Source organism: Thermobia domestica, chromosome 15, assembly GCF_964235325.1.
Source record: "Thermobia domestica chromosome 15, izTheDome1.hap1.1, whole genome shotgun sequence".
NCBI classification, from domain to species: Eukaryota; Metazoa; Arthropoda; class Insecta; order Zygentoma; family Lepismatidae; genus Thermobia; species Thermobia domestica.
Window position 1 is genome coordinate 34689289 of NC_137468.1, and position 19864 is coordinate 34709152.

The 19864-nt window shown below is 36.8% G+C and overlaps 1 protein-coding gene across 1 annotated transcript in view; it reads right to left on the reverse strand.

Annotated features, from left to right (window-relative positions):
- Positions 1-10823: 10823 nt before the first annotated feature.
- Positions 10824-19864, reverse strand: part of LOC145670970 (MICOS complex subunit Mic10-like) — a 30553-nt gene continuing 21512 nt past the window's right edge. The window contains exon 4 of the mRNA XM_081739568.1: positions 10824-10980. Coding sequence (XP_081595694.1) covers positions 10960-10980 — 21 coding nt within the window. The 3' untranslated portion in view covers positions 10824-10959. The remainder of the gene's footprint in view (positions 10981-19864) is intronic.

The window sequence follows — 19864 nt, forward strand, 5'->3', positions numbered from 1 at the left end:
TCAATCGCCTATTGTGGCCATAATATTGGTCGGTGTTGGCCCATTTTTTCCTTGAACTGTACAGTCCCTACTAATACTGAAAGTCACTTCAAAGCTCAAATGTTAATTAGATTTTTTTATGAAACTGAAACTCGCCAATGGAACCCGAATTCGACACAATTCACCTGGTTTCGACAGTTGCGGTACCTGAATTCGACACCTTCAATTATATCAATGTAAAACATTAAGTTGGCATTATTAGTAATAGTAATCTCTTCTCAGCTTCAAATATTGTTTTATTATTATGCAGAAATAATCAGACGGACAAAAGAACACAACTTAAATTTTCTGAACTGACAAAGTTACTTCGATGATCCTCAATTCGACATGCTGGAACCTGATTTCGACATCCCATGTCGAACTGAAATTACAAGTATCGGATAATTATGCAACAAATAGCTTTATGAAAGACTTTGAACATACTTGTACGTTTAGATATTCAGTTAAAATTATATTTGCACTACTGAACATGAATTCGACAACCTTGTCGAAATCCGGTTCACGTTACGAATAAAGGCTCGCGTTTTCGACAACCCCCCGTTCATGTTACATCACAACCTTTGTCCTCACAGAAGACCACAAGACGCACTGATTGAAAATCCTTTACAACATTAAAGTACTACTATTTGCTTGAATCAAACCTAACTTTAATAAAAATGTTAGGAAAATAACTTGCAGTCTTATGTTTTCCTTAAGATTATGTGTTTTTTTTCTCGAAAAGTGTTTCACACACACAACAATGTACTTCTTTTCTCCATACATATGACTCATCTACTGTGACCGTGCTTTTGACGTGAGAAAAGACACTCCCATAATGTTGCCACTTCTATGCATGATTGCAGGGATGACATCTTACGCTTATTTCACAACATTAAAGCACAGGTATGTCGAATTCGGGTACCTGTCGAATTCAGGCGCGTTTACCTTAGCTTCGCTGTCTCGCTGTGGAAGGTTTCCGTGTTGCTTTTGTTGTTCCGTTCCCCGGAAAGTTTTCAGACAGTTCACACTCCTGGAAAGTCCTCCGAGTTCCAAACGCTTACTCCGCTTACTGAGTTTTATCACTACAGGCAATGCCGCACTTTTATAAAACGTTGATTAAAATATTATACTTAGTATCTGGTCTTCCGTTGTAAGATGTAATTGCAACTACTGTCCTTTTATCACAGCCCGAAAATAGCGTACTCTTGCGGCCTCCCACATTTCCACCGCCAATTGCCCCACTAAAACTGTCTTCCAACGCTTAGGGCGCGAAGATGTCTTATTCGACGGGTTGTTACCCTTAAAATTGAAGTCTGGACTTCGCGGTTCGATGATCTCAACCACTTAACTGCCCTCAACCTAACCAAAAAAAGAAAAAAACTTCTGCCTGTCCTCTTTTTGTCCTCTTCTTTTATTATTTCACACTAATTACTTATTCACTTTTGTTTCTCCTTTCCTATTTGTCCTTTACACACACATTGACCATTTTTCTACGTTCTGACACACCCCTTGTCTAATTTAACCAATAATGTTCTTTTTATTTTGTTTCAGTAAGTTTCATTTGCTGTCTTATTGGTTTCTCTCCTTTTACTTGACCACCCTTTCTTTTCATTGGTTTCTCTCCTGTTTCTTAAAAAAGACCTCCCCTTTTCTCGTTTTTTTCAGTCACCCTCTTTAGCCAGAGACACCCTGCTGAGATTACTGTACTACCAATTCAGAATGATCCTCCAATGACAAATGTGAATGGCTTACGAAATTATTTTTTTTTTAAATATAGATTTGAATATTTATTAAACCTGATTTATTAATTATATTCTTTTGTGACAATTTAATTTGATTTTCTCAGATGTTACTTGCTGGGATACAAATATTTATATTTCTATCGCAATTTTGGCTTGATATAATATTGGTGGTATTAATAATGTTGAATAAAACTATATTTCTACCACTGATAGTGTTAATAATAATAACATTTGTTGGTTAAATAAGACGAATTTTACAACATATAAGCTATGTATATATATAACAATTAAGGTACTCCTATAAAATATCTATATCTACTTGAATATGTCATAGATTATTAAAATGATAATCCTTCTCACAATTCCCTTTTTTTGATGTTGCAAAATACTAGTTACCAATAATAATAATAATAATGCTATTTTATTTTTAAATATTTTCACAGATTATGTACAGCTTTTAACTAGCTTAGGACGTAATATATACATTGAGGGAGATACAGACAGACAGACAGACAGAGGGAAACCCTTTTAAAGAAATAGTGCTCCATTTATTCCTTTAGATTTGCATGTAAAATATACTCAACTTCGATCATTGTTACGTATTACAGTAATTTTAGTTAGCTAATTATTTTAGTTAAGAAAATTCACCCACTTTTTCTCCCTGCGCATTTCTACACCCCTCTTCTCTTCGTTTTCCCTTGTTCTGATGATGTTTGTTTTTCTCTTGGGGTTGCTATTCGAAGACCTTTCTTTCTTTCAGCTGCAAAAACTGACCGCTTGGGGACTAGATCTTCTCGTGGTACATGTTACGTGTCTCAATAAATATCGAGAGATGCCGGAGAGTCTTGAGAAAATTTCTTAAAATGACCACACAACTTAGTCGTGTTACTTTTCTGTCACTATGCGGTTTGTGTTTTTCGCTTATGTGTCGAATACTTAAAATAGTTTTCTAGCGTCATGCCAAGCCATTCTGGACCCCTTACGTAGCCGATTCTGGATTGTTTTTTTTTTTCTTTCTTTTCCGAAGCAAAGTGTCGGATTCACAGCGTTGTGGCAGCTTCTTTCTACCATGTGTTTAATTGTTGCCAAATCTCTACACGTCTAATTCTAATAATACATTATACAGCTCATTATTCTCGCTCGTCCCTTTACTAAATAGTATTATCCCTCTCTCGGCAATGTTACCTATTCCATTATATGCTCCTAGTAGCAAAGCTTTATTTATACATTAAAATTTCGCGTGCTTATTGCTCTTATAAATTTGACAACGTATTGGTCATTTCTGTTTCTGCTTGTTTGTCTCCAGTTAGTTTGAACTGTGTGAATGTTAGCTAGTTTTGGGGAAAGGTCCCCACACTGTTTAAAACCGCACTCCCGTCTGCTATATCTACGATCATTTTCTTGCAAGTGTCTTGGTGACAACCTACAAGTAACAATCTTAAAATAAATAAATGGTCTGTTTCGTATCAGTCAATGAGTTGTCTATGTTAAAATTCCTCTCCAGGGTGGTAAAGACGCTACAGCCTAAAATTTCACGGAAGAAACCACGAAACTTACAAGCTTGTCGACGCGTTTTTCCTCGTGTATGGCAATAAAATAATGAGGACTATCTTCTTTCTTTTTTTCTAAAAGGAGAAAAGAATTGGATGTATGCAGCCGTCTTGTTTGTTTTTTTAACCTTAATGAATGTAGTTAATATATCGACAAGAAATGCCATAGGATAAGCCATGGCATGGAAAATGCTATAGCATTTGCTATTTTACACTGTAGCATATCGATGGTACGATTATTGCTACGAGAAATGCTACGATAAACGCTTCAGACTAAAACTAACCTAAGAGTTTGCTAGACTAACGATGAACTGCACACTTGCAAACAGTGAAAACCATTTCAGAGACTATTGATGATATAGTATCAGCTTTGGAGTTTTTTTTCTCTCCCTCTCAAAGGAAACTAGGTTAAGTAGATACCGAGTTATCTATTTAAGCTACATGACTTTTAAGAAAGTATTGTACATTAGATTTCTGCTTCATTAGTGCCCTAATATTACAAATGCTATCAATATTTGGGCCATCTAACAGTGCAATACAGGATTTTTTAAAAAAGCATCTCGGAAAACAAGGTCAAGTTGTGAGGTCTTGTCTGTCAGGTGGGGAGCAAAAAAGAGAGCCTGGATTTGACAACATGCTTACTACAGCCAAAGGCAAATTACAGAAGATTTGATCCAAAGTATTATATCCTGAGTCAGGCCCGTAGCCAGGGAGGGGCTAGAGCGGGCATTGCCCGCTCTAAAAAATTTTTTTCGCTCTAAAAAGGACGTTGTCCAGAAGTTTCAAATTGTTTCAGCAAATCCCAAATAGGAAAATCTTGTGATTTTATTTACTAAGTAAAATTGAACTTAGCGCGCATTTACTACTACTAACAAATGAAATTTAACGTGACGTATATTTCTACGAATTGCTAGGTATACTCAATAATCTCCCATGTATTACTTTTCCTCATTCCAAGAGTTTGAAGAATCACAACCACGACAAGCATTCAAGGCGTTGGACAAGATTCCCTTCCAAAGAATACCCATATGAAAATTGACCCGAAAACAGACTATGTTACATGAATGTGAGTGCCTGCTTTGTGCATGTGTAACATTGCAGGTAAAAAACATTTGTTTTGCCGACTTGACAGTACATATCCCACGTGTGCCTGTAATTAACATGTAAAACATGCAACATGTCCATGTTCCTTACAGTGCAAGGAAAACACATGTCTTATATATGAAACTGGTACCGAAACTGTGATGTCTGGAGAAAACGTACATGCGCCTCTAGAATAGTCAGATACAAAAAAATCAGTGGGGAATTCGGAAGTTTTGTTTATTGTAAAAGCGGCAACAATGCTAATCTTCACGTGATTTGAGTCTTTGCGGGGAGCACCCACGAAAATAAATCAATAATTGTAAAATGTTTCTAAATAGCAGTTTGCATCTGCTCACTTTGTGTTTTCTGAGTGGCCCCGAACCATTTGTTTCACGATTTGTTTACAAATATACGGAATGAAGAGAACGTTAATTCCTTATATGCACTCAGAGAAAAAAATCAAGACGGCAGCAGAACACCGAACCTATTATTTTAAAAAGATTTTGTCACACACCATTATAATTGCGCGCAATAATAAGTAGCAGAGTGCTTAGCGAATTTCCAGAAGGAAACAAAAACAGTAGAAAATGAACTACAGGCAAATGTACCTCGCCAGATGTTTCCAATTACTCTACTGACTATTATACCGCCATAAATATGAAGCAGGCATCCATCAAGTCATTTTTTGGTGCAAAAGTTATCGAAAATGAAACTAATTAAGAAGCAGGGTCATCTGTATCAACATGTGTAGAAGGTCAAGAAGAAACTAAACGTCAAACATCTGATTTCCATCATGTTTGTGTTGATTTCCACCATGTATCAGACCTTGGCGATACAAAACCCGCTCAGCCGCATCTTGCAAATTTTCCAGGTTCCAGCATTTATGGTTCAATTCGACGATTTCCTCCAATATGGTACAAAACGTGGGATTGGCTCGAGTATTCTGTTATGTTAGATGCTGCCTTTTGCTTCCCATGCCGGAAATATCCGTCAAGAAACAGTGATCCCTCATTTGTGCAGAATGGTTTCACAGACTGGAAGTATGCAACCGAGAAAAATAAGGGATTTTCTCGTCACGCCATTTTGAAACTCATAGGCACGCTGCGGCTTGCTACTTGGAGCAACGGAAACATGAGGACTCGGGCGAAACGGTCGTGAAGAAGGTGTGTAGTGATGTAATTATGAATAACAGGTACTAAGTGAAAAGTGTGATGGAAATTACTCAATTCTTGACTGTGAATTAGTTGTCCTTTGGGGGAGATTCTGGGTGTGAGCAACTCGGAAAACAATCAAGTGGTCTGTTCTTAAATTTGCTTGAATTTAGTATTCGTAAAGATCCGAAATTAGCAGAACTTGTCAAAACTATCCCTGCCAATGCAACATACACTAGTCCGGATATTCAGAATGCTACAATTCATTTCATGGCAGAATCTGTTAAGAGGAAAATAGTAAATGAAGCATACGAAAGTACATTTTGTTCATTACTTGCAGATGAAACCAGAGACAATGAACGAATCGAATATTTGTCTGTCGCAATTAGGTATCTTGTGAATTTTAAAGTGCAAGAAAGATGCGTAGCTATACTGAAGTTGGACAAACAAGACGCTGCCAGCATTAAGAACGCCATTCTAGATTGTTTAAGAAAAGTAGAATTCAAAACTGACACGATAATAGCACAGCGCTACGATGGAGCACCTGTCATGAGTGGACAGAAAAATGGAAAAATGAAATGAAATCTTTAAATTTAACGTCCCACGTTTATGCCGGTTAGGCTAAAGGAGGCGGTGATGATGAGAAATGAGTGAAATGGTGAAATCAAGAAAGTGGGAGGAAACGGGAGAACCCCGAGAAAACCCACGAGCACGGTGTTTGTCCACCACAAAGTCCACACGGCATGAGTTGGAATCGAACCAGGGACCCCAAGCACCGGAGGTGAACGCTGTACCACTGAGCCACCGCGCCCCCGATAGAAAAATGGAGTGCAAGCTCTTTTGTCTGAGGATTTGAAGAGGAACATTTTGTTTGTTCACTGTTTCAATCACCAATTACATTTAGTTATTTGTAGAGCCATTGAGACAATTCCTGAACTGAAAGAGTTTTTTTGATATTTGTCAACAACTATATTACTTTTTCAGAAAAGGACGCGTTGCAGCAGATTACGCAGGAAGGAGTTTAAAGCGATTGTTGGAACAACGTTGGACTGGACATCTTGACACAGTGACTGTAATTCATGACGACAGGTTTCACATATTAAGTGCACTGATCGCAATTCAAACTTCCCGTAAAGAACACGCATCAATGAAAGTTGAAGCTACCGGTTTACTACATCAGATGTCCACTAGGACTTTCTGTTTCCTTACTGAGTTCATATGTTCAGGGTTCTTGGATATCTAAAACCGACAAACGCACTGCTACAAAGAAGAGATTTGGACATTGATGCCGCTGTGAAGTTAATAGGATCGGTAACGGAACAGCTCAGGTCTTGCCGGCAAGACGAAGGAATATTTGAAAATATCCTTCACGATGCAATGAAGGCATGCCTTAAACACTTCGATTCAGCAACCATTGAAACGCAAATGCACACTCCCCAGTCGCTTAGCTGATTCGGTTGTTGATTTGAGAGGCATAAATTTGGAGAAGGGAAAGGAAGACGAGAAGGAGCTGAAAAGATTATTCTGCGAAGTTCTCGATATCTCCGTCGAAGAAATTCGGAGCAGATTCAGTAAGACAGGGACAGCTGTGATTGGTGCCATTCACCACTTACTGAGCGAAGAAAGTGAAGAAAATTTGAAACCTCTGTATGATGTTGTAAAGTACAAAGACCTGCATTGCAAAGTGCTTCAGAATTTGAAGCAGGAAATAGATCTAGCAAATCGACTGATCAACAAGACGACATCTCTGGAAGAGCTCACAAAATAAATTGGAAAATATGGCGAGGCTTTCTGCTGCTTACAGAAGCTGCTCTAATTATTCCGTCTTCTACGCCCACGGTCGAAAACTGCTTCTCACATCTGACAGTTCTCCTTCGACCTCAACTCTGTCTATGGGACATGAAAGAAAATCGGACCTCGTTCTCCTGGCTTACAATGAAGATATTCTGCGTGCACTAGATCTAGACCAGCTTGTATTTGAATTTGCTAAGTGCTCACGTAAATTCCTTTTGATGTAACTATTTACATAAGGATGTAAAAAATATTTATTTTACTTATGTCAGGGCTATTTCTTAATTTTTATACATAAAAATATTCCATAATTTACTTGTAATGAAAGTATTGTAGTTCCAAAATATTATAATTTAGATAACAGTTAATAAATGTTCCTAAAATAAATTATTTTTTACTTTTAGTACTACTACATATTAGAGAGAGAAAGTCTTTGTGTTCCTTGAGGTCCCTGCCATTGCCCCCTCAGTATTCACCATTGCCCACCCTAAGCAATCAGGCTGGCTACGGGTCTGTCCTGAGTTTCCTCTCTTCAAGCGAATTTGGAAGATTCTCCCGTCTTTACAATATTTTGTTGTTGAAGAATTTCTGAATTTGGAATTTATTTAAGGCACAATTTTACTGAAGCATTCGATCATGCAATATTAGAAACCAGACAGAGATTTGTAGGGAAATAAAGAACAGTATTTGAAATCACTCGATTGTTTGTTGCCACAGTCAGAAACACTCTTGAACAGTTCCGAAGTATTGACACTATTCAATCTCCTATGCTGCAATAAACAAGCTTTCGAATTGGAAGTTGAAGTTGTTAAAATAAATGTTTTATCCAACATCAAGAGCAACGGTTTATTTTAAATTTTTAGACATGTTATATCTATGTGAAAGTGCTTTTCCGAATGTGTATAAACTAGATGCAGGAACTTCAGCAATTGGTGTTTTAACAAGATATGAGAAAAAGTTTACTTGTCCGAGAAAGATTCTTATGCTATAGAAAGAATCAATGTTTCACGATAGAAGATCCTACTTTTTCTATTGGCATTCGAGAACTTTCTGTCCAACAATACTCGAACGCTTTAGATACAGTGATCTTTTCTGACAAATTTCAGAGATGCTCTAAACGATAATAGCTGTATAAGATCTGTGGGAAGTGAAATAAAACTTACGAGTGTTTTCTCAAACAAATATATATATATATATATATATATATATATATATATATATATATATATATATCAATAAGTATCGCGTGTATTACTTCTTGTGCTATAGAGCTCAAAAAGAATTTTTTCAATAGTATACCCTAATCTTACTTCATCAAAATCATCAGATATCTATAACACAAAAGATAAAAGTTCTCAACTGTTCTTTCTAAGCATGCATACATCTTGTTTAGAAGTATTTATGGTGTATGCCTTCGTACATTCTTTAAAGTGTGTGATTAGAATAAGCAGGTATGCATCTTGTTCTCAAGTTCTTCTGGTGTATAGCTTCACACATTCTTCAACTGTGTGAGTAGTGTGATAGTGTCACATTGTGATCAACTGTGAACTGTGCTTTCTCAGGTATTCAAATAATGCAGAGTTAAACGAAATACTACTGCAAATTAGATATAGTACGAAGGGGGACCCAAAAGAAAACGGATTGAAAGAACACTGCCGTTCTTAGGCGTAGTAGAGAGTTCTTCTGCTAAGAGGGTCTAGTAGAGACCTTCCCAGATCAGTTGGCCAAGCGGCGTCTGCGTAGGAGGTTAACGTTTGATCGTATTGTTTTTCTCAACTGTTCTCGTTTGTCGCCCGTGAAATCGTTATGGCAGGAACAAGGAGTGTGTTTGCTTCCTACTTGGAAAATCGGATTAACAAAAACTTACCAAATGCTTCAACAGGCTTTCAAGAAGGATACTATGAACGGCACACAATTTTTTGAGTGGTTTGGGCGCTTTAAGTGTGGTAAGATGAGTGTTGAAGATCATGCTCGTTCTGGGTGCTCTTCATCATTTCGAAACAACGAAAGCATCGAACAAATCTGCCCCAAAATCAGTTAGGATCGTCGTTTCATGATCGATAATATTTCAAAACAGGCAGGAGTGAGTTGGAGCTCGTGTCAGCATGAGGTTTTGCAAATGAGACATGTTGCCGCTAAGTTTGTTTCTCGCCTGCTCACACAGGATCAAATCATTCGTCTGAATTTAGCCAGGACTTGAAAAATCAGATTGAAAGTGATCCAAACTTTTTGACCAACATGAAGACATTTTCCGAGAATTAAACAAAATCTAAAAGGAAAATGTTTTGATGGTGTAAAGGCTGTAAAAAGAACTTCGCAGAGCGCGTTGGACGATATAAAAGTTCCAGAGGTGCTTCAAACAGTGGGAAAGAAGATGAGAGAAATGAATCGCATTTAATGGAGAGTACTTTTAAGGAGACTGAAAGAATTTTGTAAAAAATGTAATAAATTATTTTTTAGAACGAAAGCCCGGTTTCTTTTGGGCCCTCCCTCGTATTTTTTGACTTTCTCTCTCCCCCTCTCTCTTTTTATATATATATCTGCGATTTTTAAAGCGGTATCGCATCGTAGTTTGGTACAGTAAATAACAGAATTGCGATGCAAACGAAAAATTACACCGGAAAGCTGCGATGCATCTATGATCATATTTTAAGATTTTTTTTTTTTTTTTTTAAGCAAAGACAGCATATTATAGCCTTTACTCCATGAAACAAGGATTTTTTTTTTTTAAATCTTGTAGCGATTCCTCCTCGAAAATACGATTTTTTTTCCCTTTAGGTTCCTCTTTGGTTCTTACTAACAGAAACCAATGTACTATGGATTAAAGACTATTACTTCAGACTGGCTGTAGATTGACGACAATGTGAACTTCAAGAGTTTATAACATAAAGAAGATAAAGCGCTTCAATGGTCTTTCAAAGTGCAAGATCTCAATTTACTTTTTATAAATTACATAACAGGCAAAAAAGAAAAAAAAACTTTAGCAATATCCTCGTTTTCTGTTCTCTGTTGCTTGAAGTTCTGGTAATTCAGAAACAACACTTCTACATAACTGTTTCATAGTTCAATTGAACCAGAAATGGTCTTTTGCTACTTCGTCTTGTTATTCCTTGAAATGGCAAAAGAAAAATAGTGTTCGGTTTACAACTTTATAAAAATGGAAGAATGAACTTGATCCGGGGACATATGAGCTCTTCTTAACAAGCTGCCATCTTAAGCAATCTGTAGAATGATAAAGTTAGTACTAACATAGTTTGGGAAAAATGTAGCAACACTGTTCCCACGTTAGAAGGCTGTGTCCCATCTCTACAAGAGTTCCGTTGCTGATAAGGAAACATGAGGCGATGCAGCGTAGCGCGTGGTAATCAGTGATGCCAACCAGTGCGAAAATCCCAGTTTGTGGGATTTTTTGACATTCTTTAACAGAGATAAAAGGAATTTCCTAGATCAGAACAACATGAAAAATAAATAAATTTAAAAATAAAAGCTCTTGGATATATAAATTTAATTTACATATTTTGGTGTACAACAGATAAACTTTACAACATATTTTGATCATTTACAAATTATACTCTATTCAATACTTAATTCCAACACGGAAAATGATAAAGTTAACTTAGGACGCTACGAATGATTTGACGGCTTCTGAAAAGAAAGAACGGAAAAACATATTATAACATTTATTAAGTAACAGTTCTTCATATGAAAATATTACTGATGTTCATTATATATATTAGGGTGGTCCTTATTTTTTGAGTTCAGGTTTTATTATTATTATTATTTGTTTTGTTTTGTTTCAAGTCTCACCTCCTAAAACGGTTCGATACCAGACCAAAGTAAACAACGAACAAAAAATTAGCTAAATTGAATAACATTAAAGGGGGCCCAAAGTGACCTCAAATTTTCAATGTATTTACAGTATACAGGTGGGGGGAAGGGGCAATTATAGCGGTGCCTGGTTTATTCCTTGTTGGACGTATTCCGCTACTTTCAACATTAACGTACAGGCTGGTGGGTGATTGATTGTATAGTGCTTCCGTACCGGTTCTTATTTTGGCTTTAGTGGTTAGGAAAGATACCGTTTCATTAGCCAACAAAAGGACACAAATACACCTTGCACTATCGTTTGCTTAGCAGGTCCCCCCAGCTCCACCAAGTCTGAGTTCACCATGCAATAATACAATTTTTTATTGCATACCGGACTCGCGCACAGATATACCTTGAGGCACCCACGAAGTTTACCTGCTACAACCATCACTTCCGACCTGTCAAATCCAGACTACGGGAAATAGAACGTGTTCGTGTCACCTGTGTAACGGCACAATATTACGTTGTTTCAATGATTCCGACACTACGCATCAAATTATACGTTTATACTGACCTTTTGATCACATGCACATTTGGTGTATTTTGTTTTCATGCCTATGGAAACTCACAAAAACACAAAGAAATCATGCATAATTAAGTACAGTATTTATATATAATTAAGCATTTATATATATCAACTAAATTTTACTACACATTGACAACAATTATTCTTTATACCAATCGTATGATTTAAGTTTATTTAAGGCCCTGATAATGCTCGCGGTCGCGTTCACGCACTCTTCATGTCGGGAAAACCCCCACCCGTAACCCTTTCACCCATAGCACTTATCTGATTATAATGATCCATGTCCGTTCTCCTCGGTAAGAAGACACAACACTTTGGGCGATTGTCTTTGCATTTCGTAACTATTCAGTTTCTTCTTCTGCTATCTTTAATTTACTTAACACGAATACTTTATAATTTTACTCATTGATGGACTAAATATGTTGATGCAACAAGCCACAGTCAAAACGATGTATTTCTCTTTTCAGTGTTCATGCCAGAATGAATTCACTGTTGCCAGTCTCTTCCACCCGGGGTGCTCCCACCTACCAACGCAAAGCAATTGATAACGTAATAGTTAAAAATACCCATGAGGCACTGCGGTTAAGAATGCATTGGGAGGAAATTTACTCTTTGCGTTACATTCCATAACCATATTCGGAGAAGTGAAAGGATCTTCTGCGTCGCAAAAGCGCACATATACATATACACTTCTGTCTGTTTGCGAAGAGAAATTTCTCAGAACTGCCTTTATACGAGATTCACTTAAAAATTTTCTTAACTAATACTGAATCAGTTATACTTTAGTGTTATACAATCAAAAAGTTCCCGAAATTCTGTTGTAGCTCTTTATTACCACAATATAAGTATACATTTACTTAATCACCTTTCAAAGTAGGCATCTTCGGAACAAACAACATATATATTCCAGCGCTCCTGCGATTGGCGGAAACACAGACGAAAGGCCTCTTTTGGTATCTTCCGAAGTTCAGTCCTCGCGTTAGTTTTAATTTCTTCTACGTTGGAGAAACGAAAAAGACCCATTTTTAGCTTTGGAAAGAGCCAAACATCCGATGATACTAAATTCTTTTTAAGGCTATCAAACTCTCTGAATCAGGATTTTCCCCAATTTGCACACTAACTTGATGTTTGCACGTTGCTCGGTCTAAGAAACTGCACCACCTAATAACCAGACACACCTCCGCTTAACTACACTATTCGTACACCGCCTGTTAAGACGAGTTCACACTTGCTAAATTCAAAATTAGGCAACCTAGAGACTGTATCGCATAAGATTCATTGCGACTACATCACAAATGCCAGAACTATCACAACATTCGGGGAATTTTTTGGCTGCCCCTCGTACAATATGAGGCAAAGGAATCTTGTAAGTTTTGAACAGTTTAAGGAAGTGACACCATAGTTTGGACAGGGGTAAAGTAGATAGAATAGTGTATAGTACCATCATGGTGGTTATCTTGAAGTCCAACATTTTTGATTCAGATTGAAAATTTTTACTAGGAAGGGGATCATGTGACATCGTTTTGGGGTAGTTTTACACTACACGCACACGTCTGATGTTATTTCCAACTTATTTTTTTAATCATTTGATTGTTATTATCTTCAAATATCTGTTAATAAAATTAAAATTGTCTTTCTAAATCACACGGCAGCTTTGCCTCATATTGTACACTGTAAATGCATTTAAAACTTTAGGCCGCTTGGGACAGCACTTTATTATTCAATTGAATTAAATTTTCTTATGGGCTACCTTGGTCTGATATGGAACAATTTTAGATTTAAAAAAACGCTCCAGTCGAAAAATAAGGACCACTCCAAAATATAGGTAGGCTGATCAATAAAGGCTAATCATCAGTGTTTATGAGGTGAATACAACAGCAAGGCATAGAAAACGAAACACATCTGTGTAGTGGGAGAAGTGACGATGAATCGAGCAAGCTTGAAGGCCATGACGTCAGGAATGTGACCTTGGCAGCCGTTCAAGCACACGTAGTTTCAGTTTCGCGTAAGGCAACAGAGAAGTGACACGCGAACAACAGTACAGTGCATTGAAATTCTGTTTTTGCTTGGAGAAAACAACAGCTGAAACATATGCAATGTCACAGGAGGCGTATGGGGAATCTGTTCTTTTTTATAGCACAGCGCGAAGATGGTTCAAAATGTTTAAAGATGGGAGACAATCAACTTCAAAGGAAGGCGGACGCGGCGCTCCAGTAACTACTCTGACGGAAGTGAACATCAACACTGCTGGTAGAATGACGGTAAGAGAACTAGCGCGAACTATAGACATTTCATTTGGTTCCGCTCATACGCTGCTCACAGACAAACTGCACATGTCATGTGTGTGTGTGTGTGCGAGGTTGGTTCCACGATTGCTTATTCCCCATCAAAAGACTGTGTGTGTGGAGGTTTGTTCGGAGTGGAAATCAAAGCTGCAAAACGATACCATGTCTCTGTCGAAAATAATCACTGCCGATGAAAGTTGGCTTCATCATTATGATCCTGAGTCCAAGCAGTATAGTTCTGTGTAGAAGTCTCCTTCAACACCAACATCAACAAAGCGACAGTGGTTGCTTCTGCTAACAAGGTAATGGTCATCTCATTTTCCATATTCGAGGCATGATGTACCAACATGTCGTTTCACCACATACAACTGTCACGGGGGTGTATTATAAAGGTGTATTGCTAACTTTCCAAGGTCACATTAATCGGAAACGACCACATTTGAAGGAAAGAGGATGGACGCTACACCTGATAACGCCAGGCCCCATATTGCCAATGTTGTAATTGACTATTTTGCAAAGATCAACGTTCCGTATGTACCCCAATCTCCATATAGCCCTGATTTAGACCCTAGTGATTTCATTCTTTTGTACATCAACTTTGAAGAAACATCTCCGGGGACGGCGTTTCGCATCTTCAGTGGCAGTGGTGAAAGCTGCGGAGGCGATTTTGAAGGATATGTCCAAAAATGACTTCCAGCATGTCTTTGATGACTGGCAGAAACGTTGGGATAAGTGCATTGCATTCAGGACTATTTTGAAAACGACCATCAACATTTGGAGAATTAGTACAGGTAATTATGTTTTATTTAGTTATGATCATTCTTTATTGATCAACCCTCGTATACATAATCTGTAAATGCCTTTTATTGTTATTTTTATGTGCTCATGCTGCTAATTGAGTTCTTACAACCATGCATATTGTTGGTGAAACAAAAAATTAGCATGGACGCATAAAAATAGAAACAAAATTTTCATGATAACTAGCATACATTACCCGCTTCGCTGGGTTGAAATAAAAAATTTAAATGCACACTGATATTGCTCATTTTCGATCATTTTAATGTATGTCACCTCTCTTCATCCCCCAAGTGTCGGGGCTGAAAATGGATTTAAACAGCATCAGGAGTGTCACTGTTCATCTCGGCGACCGCAAAAACTATAGATTCAACACTAATATCGGTCATTTTTTACCATTTATATATATATATATATATATATATATATATATATATATATATATATATATATATATATATATATATATATATATATATATATATTTCCCCCTCCCCATGTTGCAGGCCATGGCATCGAAAGTGTCACCGTTCATCTCAGCGACCCCAAAAAATGTGATTCAGCACTAATATTGGTCACTTTCGATGATTTTTAGATATCTCTTCTCCCCCTCCCCAAGTTGCGGGTTTGAATCTGGCTTTAAACGGGATCGAAAGTATCACTGTTTATCTAAAGAACCCAGAAAACTATAAATTCGACACTGATAGTGGCCATTTTCTATAATTTTTATATATCTCTTTGTCCCCCTCCTCCAATTGGCGGGTTTGATTTTGGATTCAAACCGGATCGGAAATGTCACTGTTCATCTGAATGATCCCTAAAACTAAGGACTAGATACTAATATTGGTCATTTTCGATCATTATTATATATAGCTCCCTCTCCCTCGATCATTATTATATATGGATTCAAACAGCATCAGAAGTGTCACTGTTTCTCTCATCGACCCCGGAAACTATTGATTCAACACTAATATCGGTCTTTTTTTTTTATAATTTTTAAATTTCTATCCCCCTCCTATACTTTGCATCGTCAAAGTAAATAGCCTAAAGTAATCCCTGCTCCTAAACTCATGTATCTTGAAAATTTGATTGAGATCGGTCAGGTGGTTCAAGAGTGATGAGGTCAGAAAGGCAGTCATTTTTATTTTAATTATTTTTACATATCTCCCCCTCCCTCACATTGGCTCGTCAAAGTGAAACGATAAAAAACACCCAAGGCCCAACCCTCATATATGTTGAAAATTTGACCGAGATTAGTTGGGTGGTTCAAAAGTTATTAGGTGTTATTGGTTTTTATTTATACGTCCCCCTCCTCTCCCCTTCCCCTAGGATCTACCTTTAAAGTGAAATTACAAAAATGTTTCCTGATCCGAACCTGATGTATCTTGAAAAAGTGATTGAGATCGGTCGGATAGTTTAAATGTGGATAAAAAAAAATTGAGCGAGAACAAATACTAATAAAACCATTAAGTTATTAAGTTACAAAAATAGTCACTTTCAGTCTTATATAAATTGATTTTTATATATCTCCCCTCCTCCTCCCCTACGTCGCTCTATCAAATTTAAATCATAAAAACGATCCCAGGCCTGAACCTCATCTGTTGAAAATTTGATCAAGATCAATCGAGTGGTTCAGGAGTTATTAAGTTTTATTTATTTTTCTATACCCCCTCCCCCGCCCCCGTCCCTCAGTTCTACCATCAAAGTGAATAGCCTAAAACCAGCCCAGCCTCGAACCTCATCCATGTTACAAATTTGATCGAAATCAGTCGGGCAGTTCAGAAGATTTAGAGTCACAAACATATTGATTTTCAATTTTATATATGTAGACTAGGAACAGAAACATTAAGGAGAAACTAAACACCATTTTAAAACATTCGAGACAATCATCTAGTCGTTAGACGATAGGAGAACGAGAAGAAACAAAATAAAAGAAATAGTATTTAATCATATGTAACGGTGGCAATGACTGAACCATTTTTAGTATATTCTGATGGAAGTCTATGTGGTAAGGTCGAAGTCTGCGTTAAGTGTCTAAAGAGAAAACACTAGATGGATGGACGCATGGCCCACAGATACAGCACTAATGGAGAAAAAGCTGTTATGAAGTGATAAGCGAATGTGGAAACAATAATGTGGATAAAAAAAAAAAAAAAAAAAAGAGCGAGAACAAATACTAATAAAACCATTAACCCATTTAAACCCGTTGTTCCAAAATTGGAACATTTTTATTTTATTTTTATTTTTCATATTTCGTGAATAAAAGTAACAATTTTTATATGTTGATTTGGCACCACTGGTTTAGTAGATGATGTTTTTTTGTCGTGAACTGGCGCGAACGATGTGTACTGTCGACATTAGTTGTGTTGCATAAGAACAAATTATGGCGTCTCAAAGGAGGTAAGTAAATCTTATGTGCATTTTTGAATTTTCTGAGTACATAGTACTATTTGAGTAGGAGATATATTAACTTTTCAATGAATGTGAAATGCAATAGATAATTATGATTGCTATTAATAAACACGGATTGTAATTTTGAATGTTCCAATATTGGAACAGCGGGCTCGAACGGGTACATGAAGTTTGCATTTTTTGTTTGTTCCATTATTGGAACAACGGGCGTACTGTAAATGTACCCATAAAGCTATAGAATATGTTAATTTTATTGGGTGAATGAGTAATTATTTCGTACATTTTATGAGCGAATTTTTATTTGATGCTATTTGTGCCATTTTTGAGGGCATTTTGTACTTGAATTCGGAATTTATTGGTCTCATAGAGGGGGAAATTTATACACAAAAATCTAACCTAATTGTTACACTTATGCGATAAGCTTTTCAGTTGAAAGATGGCAACTAAATAGAGTCGCAGGTGTCTTGATAGCTCATTCACTGGATCGTACATTTATTTACGTATATATAGAAGTTGTTGTTAGGTATGCCTGATTATATTTTGTAACATTTCTTATTGATTTCACTTTACTGCAGTGAGATAAAAACAGTAAATTTTCGAACATAGATAAAGGCATATTATATAGTTAATTCGTTTTATATGTGGTGTAGGGGAATCACTAGCTGTCTACACAGTTTTATAGGCCCTGGCCGGCTTTCTTCCACTTCTTTCCCCAATGTTATCATTATGTTGATCGTTCCAGTGTAAAATGCTCTCTGAACTGTATCTGGTAGCTTGTAAATATATAAATAAATAAATATTTTATTTTGTTGTATATTTTAAATGTGTTATTTCACAACTTAATATGCATTTTATTTATTTCTACAAATATGGTTTTATTTCAGATTGAGTGCGATCGATCCCGGGTTCGAATCCCGGTGGGGGCACTTGGATAAAAATGTGTAAAAAGCTTTTTTAGGCCAGCTATCCGGGTTTTCCTCATTCAAATCAGGCAAATACCCGGGTAGTACCTAACATATAGGTCCCAGGCTGCTTCCTTCCTTTCCTTTCCCCGGATAGTGTGCTCGCCGAGGGACATCATCCCTCAACCGTGACGGGCTAACAGGGCCATAGATGCCGAAAGTCCAGAAATCTAAATCCTCCCTCCCTATTTCAGATTGACTGCTGGCGAAATTATCAATATACTTGCTACCGAAGAAGGTATTCTTGCTGTAGATATTGTCATTACACCACCAGAAAATGAAGAATTCTCGGAAGAAAATAGTGCGGGTGAAGATGAAGCAGATATTGACAGGCTTTCGAGAAATTTGTTGCTCGCTAAGGAAGAAGCTTCTTTTATGGTAATGCAAAGCGGCCAGCTAAGAAAAGAATTTATAGGTAAGGGTTTGTTGGATGGTGAAGCTCCGAAACTAGTACTAATGAAAGTCAGCCTTCTGCAAAATCATGTAATAAATGCTATCCTAATAAGGTGTAATTGTTGGGAGACCTATTTCGAACCAAGTGCGACCAGTCAACAAACGAGTCAACAAATATGACAAAAAAGCACATTTCATTGTAAAATCAGAAAGACAATCAAGATGTGCACAGTGTGAAAGTAACACAACAATGAAGTGTTTAAGACGTAACGTCTCTTTACATCCAAAGTGCTTCTTTACCTTCCATCAGAGTAAGAATGTTATGTATTGGAAATTAAATATAATGTAAAAAATCTGTTACTATGTGGATATGGATGACTAACATGTTTTAATATTTGTGTACTTTGTATTTAATGAACATTGCAATTTATTGTAAAATCTGTATCCTGAAATTTTAAAGAAATAGTACATTAGCGTGACTTAATTGAAATATTTTCTTTCAGAAACCTGTACCCTCTCAGGTCCAGTTTCAAAAATGGAACATAAGCAAATTAAGAGTCCATGACATTTTCCTAAACCATAATGTATTTGAATATGTTATTTACTTTCATTTCTACCAATCTACCAAGAACCAAAATTAAATCCGACAAAAAAATTAATTTGTGATCAAATGGGTTAAAAAAGACATACATGAAAAGAACTAAACAATTCTGGCACTAGTAAAAAGTACTCATGCTCGACAAATTTCAAATTGCTCTTTTTATACTAATTTGAGGTCCCAGAATCCAACAGAATTATTTTTGTAACTAACAAAGAGTGAAAAAATAGCTGACTGGGCCGGGACTCGAACCTCTACGGCATACCTCTGCGAGGGTGAGTGAGTGGGTAGCTGTTCTGGTAAGCGGACTGGCGGCAGCGAAAACTTGTTTCCCAAACATTGTGCACACAAAATGTAAAAGTAATGAAATAAACCTAACTTTACCAAAAATTTCCAGAATATACAGAAAATTCCCTAACTTCTCCAGAAATTATAAAATTCCCTGACTTTTCCAGGTTTTCCATACTAGTAGACACCCTGTCTTCCATTTTCAATCCAACAAAGGACAAAATTTCACAGAAAAATTCTCTGAGCCTTTATAAGTGTACTAACCATGGCGTGCTGGAACATCCTTAAATAAATTATGCAGAACTCAGAAAATCAACGATTCTCCATTTCGTTGCCTCAACTGCAGCCTTAAATGCTCCATACATAGTTAAGAAACATACAGCTTCCTATGTCAGGTACAAAA